This window comes from Ambystoma mexicanum, chromosome 1q, assembly GCF_040938575.1.
Source record: "Ambystoma mexicanum isolate Mex_15411 chromosome 1q, UKY_AmexF1_1, whole genome shotgun sequence".
In the NCBI taxonomy this organism is placed as follows: Eukaryota; Metazoa; Chordata; class Amphibia; order Caudata; family Ambystomatidae; genus Ambystoma; species Ambystoma mexicanum.
In genome coordinates this window covers 1,311,908,806-1,311,922,338 of record NC_090922.1, presented here as the reverse complement: position 1 = coordinate 1,311,922,338, position 13,533 = coordinate 1,311,908,806, and the positions used below count along the sequence as shown (strand labels likewise).

Genomic DNA, 13,533 nt, shown 5'->3' with positions numbered 1-13,533 from the left:
GCCTATGCTTCTCCCAGAGTTCTTTTGCACCCACACACTCTTTTGATGTAGTTTTCACCTCTTTCTTACATCAAAGATTATGAACCACAAGGATTGGGATCTGGCCAAATTCTTAGAGAAAGACTGAGCCGCCGTAGTCCAGCTATGTGTGGTCACAGCACTGATAGACGGAGAACGGTTTCATAGTGTAAGAGTTATAAATAGTGCGAGAGTCGAAAGAATACATGGTGATCACCTAAAGGGAGGTAACATGATTGGTTCTGGAAAGTTCCCAATGTTTAAATGATCACAAGTGTTTATAATGTTGGAGAAATTAGCAATTAAATGTTTTCGTGTTCTAATACACCCAAGTCATATACATGGTGCGGCAGCACTAGGACATTACAACCCTTTCAATGCTGTGACTTCAATGCTTTCCTATGGAAATAAGAATGGATAGATGGGTCTGAAGGCCAGTGACAGACACTGGACATTGTATGTCTAGGACATATTCTGCAAGGTTCAGATTATCTACACCAAGCTTTGTCCCCAGCGTTGTTTCACACACTCCCGGCTCATCTTGTTGTCTATGCTTCACAGCTATGGGTTCTATTGTGATCAGATCGAAAACAATTCAACAAATACGATTGTCGATTTCTTTTTTCTTGAATTCAATTTGGCCACAAATATATGCAGGGGGGGGGTGGGAGACCCCCATAATCCCACCCCACCCTAAATTAATTATCACGATTATGCTCCCCACATACATCAAGCCATATTGGATAAAAAAATATTTAAAAATGTGTTGAATTCGTATTTGACTAATTCCTCCACAATGAAACCTCCGTATCCCCAGCTATGGATATTCCTGTTCATTGTCTATCTCACAGCCCTAATTACTCATCCAGGATTTTCTACAGTGCAGTCCTAGTCACCCTCACAGTACAGAACAGTCCTGGTTATAATCCTACACTATGCCAAACAGCATGCCCTTGATAATCATACTCTGCGCCACAACCCTGAAAGGCACTGTTCAGATCATGAACAGGAGTTGTTAGTCTCTCTCACACAGCGAGTCCCCCAGCCATTCACATCACACTACTGATCATTCTCCAGCACTTTCCTCACAGCTCAACAATGAGCGACACACTCTGCGACATTCTAATATACATTGTAATAAATAGGGCCACGAGAGGCCTTCTCTTCACCCGTCTTTCATTAGCACACGTGAAGACAACAAGGGTGGAAATGGGCCCAAACTCCCTAAGTGAAGGTCCATTTAAATCCGACACCCATAAGCCAAGCTCACAAAATTGTTTGCAGTGTGGTCAGTGTTCAAATGCGTCTGCGCAGTTTGCTTTATTTATAAATAGTCATGAATGACGTGTTCAAAATGACAGGCGACGCATTCACGTGGAGCTGGAGACGTCAGACTACATAGTGTTTGGCCAAGTTCACAGAGCTGCATTGGACTAGAATTAATCTCCCAGCGTTCATCTTCTTCCCCATAAGTAGCGGCCAAGGGCGCTTCAGAAATACTGACTGAGGGGTCAGCAAATAAGATGCAGTGAGCATGGACCACCAGCTCTTTCTTAGTCTGACAGCACCAATGACTTTTCCATCCAGATGGGACCCACGTGCAAAAACGTGTGAGGGGCTCAAGCAGGATGGATCAATAGGGAGTGCTGCCCATGCCACTTCACAGAGCACACACCGACACCTATGCACACCTGGAGCGTGCAATAGGGCACCTTCAAACTGTGGACCAATCGTGGCACAGTGGGAAGTTTGATGACTTAGCAAATTGTGCATTTGCTGGTTTTGACTGATATTGTACAAATGTGTTCAACCATGCACTAGCGTGTCTTTCCAGAAGCCCTGGGGTAATACACAATTAATTACAAATACCGATTTCTGAAGCGGATTACTTTTTGTGTTCTTGTATCTCTCTTTCTCGCTCTACATATTTCTTTTAAAACCATTCCAACCATTCGGGACACTGCTTTAGCTGGATACTGTAATAACTTGGAAGCTGATGGACACCCGAGCCAGCAGGTAAGTTATTAAGTAGATTTATTGTAGTTCAAAGCCAGGAACAAAACATTGGCATGTCCTTTCCAAGTCAGCATAACTCCAACTGCCAAGCTTAGAACCCTCACACACCAACACTCCTCTCACACTGACATCACTACATTCCATTCAGCAGTGATGTCATCCACTCAGCTTGTAAGACACATTACAACACTTCTCCCTCCTTTACTTTGTTGGAAACAAGAGAATGATCACACCAAAACCATCACCAGACAAAAACCCCTACATGTACGTGTGGCCAGCACGTAATGCACCAACTAGTAACACCACTGGCGACAAGAAACTGCCCCCAGAGAACACCAAAACTCCGGACACTCCAAGGAAGATCAAGGAAACAGGAAAGTGCTCCACCAAAGGAATAAGAACCCAATAAAACCTACATGGCACCCCCAGGATACTAACAACTGTGCCAACATGTAGGGCAACATGACACATGTGTGTCAACCAAACCCTTATACCAAGTCCTACGCCCAACTCTACACCCAACTCTACACCACTTCCACTCCTCCCTTTATAACAAAACAAAGAGGAACCCAACGCACTCTACAAAGGGCTCACTCCTTCCATAAACAGAACTGGACAACCTTCGAGAAACTAAAATAAAAAACTACGTACCTCCACCTGTTCCAAGCTGCCCCTTGGAACCTAGGTCCTGCCACGACCCAGCGTCCACAACAGCTAACTACCTAACACTCTTCAACCCTCAGTGCACAAACATCCTCCCGTCCTAGTCTGCCCCCTAGGACACCAGGGCTGCCACCCCCGGGCACACACCACACAGCTCACAGAGCAACAACAAGCACAACAACGAAACAGTTCACCACAGCACCCCTAAGGTACCACAACACTACCGAAAGCCCGAACCATAGAGAACACAACCCACAGGCGCGGAACACAACCAGGACCAACCACCTAAACCAGACACACACCAAACACTCCACACCACTAACCTGGGACCCCAGGTCCAGCCTACTGCCACCCGCAGCACACCTACTACACCCCTTGGACCCCAGGTCCAGCCTACTGCCACCCGCAGCACACCTACTACACCCCTTGGACCCCAGGTCCAGCCTACTGCCACCCGCAGCACACCTACGACACATTACAACAGATACCTCTCAGCTCACTCATTTGGAGAGGAAATCCCCCCTAGACTAATTTGAAAATGTACTTGATTTTTAACCATGTTTTTGGACATTTTCATAAGGAACCCTCTTACCCGTCCCCCCTGCAAATCTTCAGCTCCATAAAAATAATAGCTCCTATTAAGTTCCGTGAGCCCATCCGCTCAAAAACAACATGAACCCAAATGAAAATCCACGCCTCTGCCCTAACAGGTTTAAGGTGTGCAGAAGTTAGTCACGGGCATTCGTTTCTATGCCACCCAGAGCCCGGCGCGCAGCAGAGCTCATTTCCGCACACCTTCCCTCATGAGCTCAACCGTCACAGTGACTCGGCACTCGTCCTGCTCTCATGCATGGCAGCCACGCGCACCAACGGCACCCGGAAGCCGCGCGCCACGCCCCTCTGCCCTCCGGCCCGCCCATAGGAACCTGGGAGATCTGAGGCAACCAATCACAGCAAGACGGGTGCACTGGGCGGGCGCGGCGCTTTCACTCGCACCTCCCACTTCCCGGCCTGGGCCGGCTGAGGGTACACGTGAGCTGGCACGCTGGCAGCGACATGCCTGTCCCCGGCCGGGGGGAAGGGGGGGGGGGAAGAGCTTCTTCCGTCAGTAGTAGCGAGCCCGCCAAGGACGTACACACACTGGCGGGGAGAACTCACAAAGTACTGACACACACTGCTGTTAAAATAAATGAATTACAAAAGTCGCGCCCTCATGAAGAGCCAGCACGTCCTGAAGGCCAAGAACACTCCCAAAATACCAGAGATCTCACTACATCTTTAAAACGTAACGCGCTTTGCTGATGTCACTCCCAACAGCTTCACACACTGAAGTGCGTCACAGACGTTAAAAAGGAAGACTTGCGGAAATATGACGCCCTGCCCACTGCTTCTCCGAGACAGTCCCCTACCAGGCACTCAGAAAATTCTCCTCCAAGCCTGTGTTGCGCTTCCAGATTTCTGCAAAGCTCACAACTGCTACTAGCGGAAGAAAGAGGCCATACTACGGGCCCTTACAAAGTAGGAAGGGGTCTGCCGGTGGGCGTTACAGAGGACAGCTGCCTGTACATCAGGGTTAAAGCACATTCAGTGGATTCCAGACTTCACCCCTCTACCCACACAGCAAGTCTAAAAGGGCATAATGGCAGAACTGCGGACACAGGGACCCCTGGGTACTCACGGCAGCCTTCCTCATCACTGTTGTCCGAGCAGTCATCGTCCTCATCACACCTCCAGACGGAAGGGATGCAGCGCTGGTTCTTGCACTGGAATTGGTTATCCTCGCACGCAGTAGAGTCTTCGGTGATCTCTGGAAAGAGCAGGAGGTGTGATTGTTAGGCCCATATAATATCCCGCTACTGTGGTTCATCTGCACCCCCAACCCCCAGCGGAACTCCTAATTTTTTAAAAACCTTATTGTGATTCTGGTTGAAACCATTCAACGTTACACATAATCCATACGATCTTATTGACACATAAATAAATCAAATCATTATACACATTGAAAAAATGCGAACATAAGAATTAAAATAAAATGCAAATTGCACTTTTCATAACAATCTAGGTCTTACCTAGAGTAACATTAAAACATTCGAAAGAAACGAGTGGAGTGACTAGTGCTGTGAAAAACAATCATTACTGTGCAAAGGAGTAGACACTGCAAAATAGGCAAACTTCATGAAGAAATTTCACAAACACAGATACTAATCACACCTGCTAAACTAAACAACTTTGGCGATGATGCTATCGAAACGAGTGCTCACGACTAGCGAGTCTGTAAAACATCCATTGCGTTGTCAGAATTCAAAGTATGTGCAGATCTATTCAGCAATGCTAACCAAGCTTCTTGCAATGAGCCAAGTTCGATCAATATGTGCTTCCTAGATTGAACCACATTTGGAGTATTACACAACATACATTGACCCTGGCTTACAGACTCTCTCTGTGTCTTGCCCTCTCTAATTACACAAATCTCTCTGGTCAACAGCAGTTCAATTTTAGTCTGAGGAATTGACCATGCCAAAATGAATTTGGGAATTTCGTCCGATACAGTGGTAAATAACCCAATGGTTTGTCCATAAGGGATAGACTACAGTGTTGTTTGTAGGAATTCACCTTTTCTATTGTCGTTCTTTACCATCAAGCGGTTACAAACCCGGTGATCAATCCCCAAACCGCATTCTGTTAAAATGAAATCACTTGCCCTCTTAAAATGATTCTTCTGAGGGTAATTTGACCCAATCATCACATTTTCCAGATCAGTATACAAGGAGCCTTGAGTAGGACTTAGTAACAGTCTGTACTGACTTAGCATTGTCCATTTAACTGTGAGAAACAGAGAGGCCTATCCCAACTCCAGGTGGAGAGAGCAATAGGAAGGCAATCAGGTAGACCCAATGCTTTCTGACAAATGACCGCCTCGCCTTTGTCCCAGTCGATTAAATGATATACAGCTGATATCTCTACACCATACATTAGTGCTGGCATAACTTAATGTGTAGAAACCCAAGACCACCACAAGTGAGAAGCAGCAAAATTGTATATAGATCCTCTTAATCTGTGCCGCCAGTTGTATGGCCTTAGCTTTTAACCCAATTATTACATTTCCTCTGTTAAAATTTGCATCCGTGACAAAGCCAAGGTAAATAAAGTTCATTTTGTAACCAAAGGTTGATCACAGAACAATCACATTGTTTGTCTAAACTTTTTTTTAATAAAAACGTATGTAATTCTTTTTTTATAGAGTTAATAACTAATTCATTTAAATTAGCATAGCCCTCAATGGCTCTCGCCAGCCTCTGCAATCCGACCAGTGTCCTATCCAGTAATACTACATCATCGGAGTAAATCACATAGCACACGGACAAATCATCAATCCTAGGTGGAACAAAACGTGCATCTCCCTACACTCACCAAGTTCCGATAAATAGAGGTTGAACAGGCAGGGGGCCAACACACAGTCCTGCCTCAACCTCCGCTATTAGGGAGCTCCTAATACCAAACCACTGGGGACCACCCTACCCCCAGAAGAACTCCTCTTTCCCCACTTCTGTGGCACACCTGAACCTATGGGACCCCACTTTTAACAAACTATTGTAGCAAATTGACCCCAAAGGGAAGAGTTGTGGTGGGAATCAGATGAGACCGGAACATCGTATTAAAATTCTGAGTAAACCCCTTTGGTTCTTTGTCAGATTTCAAGAAGGAAGTATTACTCATGTTTTTGGTTGGTTCCCATGGCTGATTTTATTAGTGTTCAAGGTGCTGACACATGTTTCAACCCCACAAAAGGTCTTTATCAAGGCAATATATATATATATATAAAATCAAGTAGGCTTGGTAAGTACTTGTGTACAGCTTCAATTGGTTGTTCTGCTGGGTAGCACGCTAGCAGGCCTGTTAGCCTCTGCAGTCACGGGGGGCGGTCAGAGTGATCGTACTTCCTTCTTGAAATCTGACAAAGAACCAAAGAGGTTTACTTTTAATTTTAATATGATTGCTTCCCACCACAACTCTACCTTTTCAAAACTTGGGGCAATGGAGCATTGTCCTATGGGAATCTACCGACTGGCAGCAGAGCACATACTACAAACAAATACTACAAACAAAACTCCGATCAGCGCAGCAGTACAATGTCCCTAGTGCTCTAAATTCCGACAGCCTACATGACCCCAAAGGGAACTTCCCAACATCTCCAATGCAGCCCAGTTATCCCCAAAATAATTCCTAACCACACTACTGCAGCTCAAGATACACCCCAAACCCTACACATGCAGCCCCCAGGCCATACAAGATCCCCTCAGACCTTAATACTGCAGCTCATATACTCCCACAGCCCCCCCCAGACCTCAGTACTGCTTCCTACCTCCCCCCAGTGGGATCTTCTCACTACACGGCCCTAGAATATCGCCTCCTGTTGCTCGACTCCTGTCATCACCCCCTCTGGCCAGTGCATTACCCACCAACCCTAAATTATCTACTATGGATTGCTTTATCTAAACCCATTAAAAAAATGTTATATACAAATATTACCAGTCATTTCACAACCCTGAATGGAGGAAAGCTTTGCTAGGAGTCAAACCTGGGATCTGCAGATCACACATAGAACTAATAAGCGGGTGCTTAACCCAGTGAGCTATCTTATGACACCGACACTGAACACTGTTACCAGTGCTTTTAAATATTCCCTACAATGCTAAACAATAAAATTCCTCGGGCTTCAGAGTTTCTCAATTGCACCCAATTGCAGGCTTCACCCTGCATGGACCCCTCACCTCGCTACTGCAGCCCACTCACTTTTTGATTTGATTTATATAGCGCCAAGTTGGCCGGGAGGCATAAAGGCACTAGGCATACAAATACAGACAGGCCTTACACACAAAAAAGAAATCAGACCCCAAAAACATTTTGCATTACCTCTAAAAACATATATTATCCAAAATATTTCTAACATTAGAGGTAGAAAGACAGTTCCGCAAAATTTTACATTGGCTCAGGAATGCAGGGAGATTACTCGGCCCACAACCTACCACAACACAGTCAACATAACATCATGGTCTATGGTCCAATCCTTGACTTTTAGCCTTTGCAGGAATCTAAGATCCTGCATTCTAATACATCCGGACCCCGCTCTTGCTTGTAACCAGTGGAAAACCTTGTTTCTTAAGGCTTGTCTGGATTCCCACTGTGCAGGTCTGTTAACATGAGTCAAAATAAATTGCATGTGGTCCACAATACACTCTCTTAAATTAAGGGCCTGAATCCCAGGCATACTCAATTTCTTGTTATAAATTTCCTTCCCCGCCGGGGTGGCCTTAAGCTTCCTGTTGGGAGCCGTAGTATCCCTGGTTATTCTAGCTATCAATTTTCCATCATGCACTGCATTTGCTGGCAAGTTGGGGATGTCCTTCATCCCTGGGGTCAGCTGGGCATTGCCCCCCCCCCTAGTAGGGTCTTCAAAGTCTCCTTCATTGGTTTGACAAGCTATGCTTGTCATGCAGAGATAGTAGGTAGTTCTGGGCAATGTTCTCATCCGTTTTACACTGTCTCTCTTAATAGAAGGGGCGTGTACCACAATATTATCAAAGGATTCTACCCAACAGGTGAATTATAAACTGTTTTGACATTAAGGTCAGCAATAATCTTTCCCTTAACATATTGCCAACTCCACATATGGCTGTCCCCCTTGACAAGCTTAGAATTCAACTGAGGTAGGTAGGATCTTATCCCACCCTACTATTGCAGCACACCTGTTCCCAACTCACTCCACTACTATAGCACGCCTGTCCCCTCTCAGGCCTGGCTAAAGATACGTGGGGGTCCATTTCAACATGATGGTTGCTCCCCTCCCCCTTGCTTAGAGCAAAAACAGATTGAGGCACCCGTGGTGTATATACATTACAATTGCGACAAAGATAAAGTTAGTGGCCGTCTATTATCATGTGATGGCCAACCAGCAAGGAACTGAAACACAAAAATGACCACTAAAAAGCTATAACCCATGCTTTGTCAGCAAGGGGCTGATGTGAAGGAACCTGTGTTAAAAGACAACAAGGTGATAGGCCCACTTCTGCATAACCTGAGGGAAGTGACAGCCGGAAGGGCTACAGCAAACACAGCTTGTAAGTCGAGTTGAGCAAAGCGCACATTTAAAGCCACAGAACAAAATATATAAAGATATGTATTAATGTGTTGTAAGACTGCTGACTGGCATCATGGGGGCAGTTGCTGGGAGCCACCCTGAGGCGTGAGGCCCGTCTCAAGTGAAAAGGTTGAAAAGCCCTGCCTCCTACCCACCCCGCTACTGCAGCACACCTGTCCACTACTCACCCCCATAATGCAGCACACCTGTCCACTACTCACCCCCATAATGCAGCACACCTGTCCACTACTCACCCCGCTACTGCAGCACACCTGTCCCCTGCTCACCCTGCTACTGCAGCACACCTGTCCCCTGCTCACCCTGCTACTGAAGCACACCAGTCCCCAGCTCACCCCGCTACTGTAGCACACCTGTCCCTTGCTCACCCCGCTACTGTAGCACACCTGTCCCTTGTTCACCCCGCTGCTGCAGAACAACTCACTTCACTACTGCAGCGCACCTGTCCCCTGTTCACACTGCAACTCCAGCGCACCCGTCCCCTGTTCACCCCGCTACTGCAGCACCTGTCCCCTGTTCACCCCGCTACTGCAGCACTCCTGTCCCCTGTTCGCCCCGCTACTGCAGCACACCTGTCCCCTGCTCACCCCACTGCTGCAGCACACCTGTCCCCTGCTCACCCCGCTGCTGCAGCACACCTGTCCCTTGTTCACCCCGCTGCTGCAGCACACCTGTCCCTTGTTCACCCCGCTGCTGCAGAACAACTCACTCCACTACTGCAGTGCACTGTCCCCTGTTCACCCTGCAACTCCAGCGCACCTGTCCCCTGTTCACCCTGCTACTCCAGCACACCTATCCCCTGTTCAACCCGCTACTCCAGCATACCTGTCCCCTGTTCGCCCCGCTACTGCAGCACACCTGTCCCCTGTTCGCCCCGCTACTCCAGCACACCTGTCCCCTGTTCACCCCGCTACTGCAGCACACCTGTCCCTGCCACACCGCAACTGCAGCACACCTGTCCCCTGTTCACCCGCTACTGCAGCACACCTGTCCCCTGTTCACCCTGCTACTCCAGCACACCTGTCCCTGCCACACCGCAACTGCAGCACACCTGTCCCCTGTTCACCCCGCTACTGCAGCACACCTGCCCCTGCCACACCGCAACTGCAGCCCAATCATAGCTCATCACCCACTCCGCTCTCCACCAGAGCTGCTCACTGGGTCCCCTCTAATCTCACCACTGCAGTCTACCGGCCAGCCTGCCAGCCTTTCACCTCACTACTTGAACACAACAGGGGGTGCTTTCTTATCATACTGCTGCATGCCACCTGCCCTCTGAGGACCTAATACCTCACTTCTGTTAGCAACTTGCCCCCAACAGCCCATATACACACCTACCAGAAGATCCCTCATCCCACACATTTCCCCCCTAGCCTTGCTCCAGCAAATGGCCTGATGGGACCTCCTCCCACCCCGCACGATACCAGAATCTCCCCTGACCCTATTGCCGCAGTGTTTAGGACCCTCCATTCAGCCCAGTGTAGGACACCATCCACCCCTCTCAGAAGGCACCTCCCACCAGGCTATGCCTGTCTACCTGCCCCAAAAGTACCACGCCCCCCCCATCTCTGCAGAAACCCTGCACACAGAAGACCCCTGCTGCAACACTAGTGCAGCTGTCCGCGAGGACCCAGAGCTCACCCCTGGCCCCCAGAACACCATATACTCCCACCCGTGTGCCGCTGTAAGCAGGGGCACAGCCCACCGTGCCGCCGATATTAGCCAAGGCTGTGAACAAAGGCACAGTGTGAATGGGCGACCTTGCAATGAACACGGCATGTGCAGACAAGGAAGAACGGCAGCCTCGCGCCCACCAATACCCAGCGCATGCCGCAAGTGTTCACATCTCCACCAGCATCTCGCATGTAAACAACGGGAAGGGTTGACTGCCAGGGAAATCACACATGCACACACCTTTCATCATGGCAGCACAGCACGTTGCCCAACCACACACGCTGTGCATCCTGTCACGTTACATGTGAAGGAGTTGAAACTGACTGGGGGCAGGTCTCCCTTACCCGCCATATCACACATATAAATAACAATGAAGTTTGCATCAAAGCCGCCCCTTTAGGCCCAGCCTCTACCGCAGCTAATGTCTGCTTCCTCTTGCGGTGATGGGTAGCTCTGGGGGGTGGAGGGGAGAACGTACTACCAGGGTCTTCGCTATACACCACACAGGCACACATCCGAAGGCGTCCACAGCCGGGTACCATGTTACAGTCCAGTGCCAATTGCCAGCCTCACGTGAGCTCTTTAATCCCAGGGACTGGAAGCAATGAATGGCAGGCAGGCAGCCTGTACTCTACACACACACGCGCGCCCCTCTGACAGCCCCGGCCACCGGCGGAGGCAGCATGCAGACCCACCTTTCGCCAGGTGCAGATGGGCAAGGAGCAGACACACGGTGATCGCCCGTCCCGTTCCCCGCCACATTGTCTTTCCTTATCCCCCCTGCCTGTGCATGGAACCCGGCGTGCTGGCTTTCAGCGAAGAGGAGTGTTTACTGCAGCCGGTGCCCGTCTCTCCTCCGCCAGCGTGCCTCTCAATGAGGGAGGGTGACGCGGCGCTCTGGGCGGAGACATCCGTCCCTCTCCCCTTCCTTCCCCTGCCTCCCGAGCTGCGCTGAAAGCAGTCGCAGCCTCCCCCAACCGGGCTGACCGGGAACTGACTGCCGAGAGAGCGCCGCGCTGACTGAGCACCGCGATTGAATGAGCGAGGCTGTGGCTGGCCTGAGCAGCTTATCTGTGGCCCGGGCAGGTGTCTCCTGTACCTCACAGGTGTCGTCACAGAATGACCCCTTCTGCTCCCCAAACTAATGCACGAATGATTCATTCGTTTAAAAGGAAGGGTGGATGGACACCGCATTAAGTCAAGTTTTGAAATCACCGTAAATCAAGTGTTTATGCCTTTAATTGTGTGTAAAGTAAGGGGATACTGATGTATGGAACAATCCCATCGTTGGGTGCCTTACACACCTTTCCAAAGTCCTGATATAGAAGTGAATACAGTGAATAGAATGATGGCGGGGGTTGGAAGAGATAACATGGCCAAATAACAGCACAGGACACACTTTAACGCATCTTTAATACAGATATATGCAGGTACAGCCTTGGGCCAAGGCCGCCTGGGGCACTATTAGACAACCCCCCTCCGCTCCCCCCACCTCACCCCTTGCTACGCCAGCTCAGGGAGTCTTTCGAGGTCGCCCGCGAGCTGGCGTGGTGGGAGAAGGTGTGGCAAGCGCCCAATTGGAATAAATTGCACCCCGCTCTCGGGAGCCGCTAATAACAGGCCGCTAATGTTTTTTTCATCAGTGTCTATTGTAAAATGTGACCCTCCCTCCCCCATAACCAGAGGCGCTCTGGGATTGACCACATTTGTGTATACCTGCCCGGGGCGCTGCCGCCTTAAAGCCAGCCCTGGATATATGCAGTCCTGTTGGGACAGTGGTTGGGGGACTGTTGGGTGCATGAGGGGCGATAGCACTCGACGGTCGGACTGGCCATTACATTGGCGTTGGCACCAATGAAAAAGCAGCCCACTAGCCCCATGGCAATTTGTTCCTTCTGTGACAGACTGACTAGTACACAAGGGGAGGGGGGCATTTTTGTTAAAATGTGTTGCACATTTTGCATTTTAAAGAACAATTATCCATTAACACTGGTCAAACTGTCCTGTACTTGCTTTTTAACAACTGTAACTGCTACACTGTGAGTAAATAAATACAAATACTAACTGCACAGTGAAGTAACTTATCAGATGGGCCCACTTTCAGCAAAACAAAAACGGGTCTGCACTAGCATGTTGGCCCTGAACTTCAGGCATTGCCCTATTTTTATATTTACATATACATTTTTAAATGTATAGCACACACCAATGGCCCAGAGGCATACGGGCGCTTTCTGATGTTAAAAACATATAAACATACACGCCTAGGTGCTCATGGAGCCAACCATTGACCACCCTTTCTACAACGCCTTCAGTTATCTAAATAAGAAAGTTTTACGTTTCTCTTTGAAGGAATTGAGTGATTTTGTTTCTCTCAAATCAGGAGGGATGCAGTTCCAGGCTTTTGGTGCTGCTATACAAAAAGCACACTTTTGCTGACCTGGGTAATCGCAGCTGCCGATACCACCAACAGATTGGTGTTGTTGGATCTGAGAGTTTTAAGCACAGGGTTCCTCTTGATAGTTTTGGCAAGATATTGTGGATTGGATCTATCCAGACATTTGTGGGTTATTGTCAGCAGGCGGAACTCTATAACTCTATCCTGTCATCGATAGGAAGCCAATGTAATTTTTTTCTGGCCTCTGATATTTGTATATATTTTTTCAATTCTGCTATTGCCCTGACAGCACTGTTCTGGATGACTTGAAGTCTAACGCAGTCACCCTTTCAAAGACCCTCCAGGAGACTACTGCAATAGTCAACCTTGGAGCTGGCCACCATCGCACAACCTTTTTCTGTAAGATATGGGCAGATTGGCTTAGTAGCCTAATGTAATAAGCTGAGGTTGACACCGCGCTATTGTCCTCAGCTTTCATGTTAAGATTTTGGTCCAAAGTTCTGACTTTTTGCTTGGTAGCAATTTTGCAGTCTGCTATTTGAAAGTGATAATATTCAAGTTCCAATTTTATAATTGTTGCACTTTTGCCTATTACCATCAATTCAGGTTT

The 13,533-nt window shown here is 48.5% G+C and overlaps 1 protein-coding gene across 1 annotated transcript in view; it reads right to left on the bottom strand.

The window, feature by feature from the left end:
* Positions 1-11,420, bottom strand: part of LRP8 (LDL receptor related protein 8) — a 1,426,130-nt gene extending 1,414,710 nt beyond the window's left edge. The window contains exons 1-2 of the mRNA XM_069642168.1: positions 11,224-11,420; positions 4,376-4,504 (exon numbers count right to left, since the gene is read on the bottom strand). Of these exons, the coding sequence (XP_069498269.1) occupies positions 4,376-4,504; positions 11,224-11,290 (196 nt within the window). The 5' untranslated portion in view covers positions 11,291-11,420. The remainder of the gene's footprint in view (positions 1-4,375; positions 4,505-11,223) is intronic.
* Positions 11,421-13,533: the final 2,113 nt, after the last annotated feature.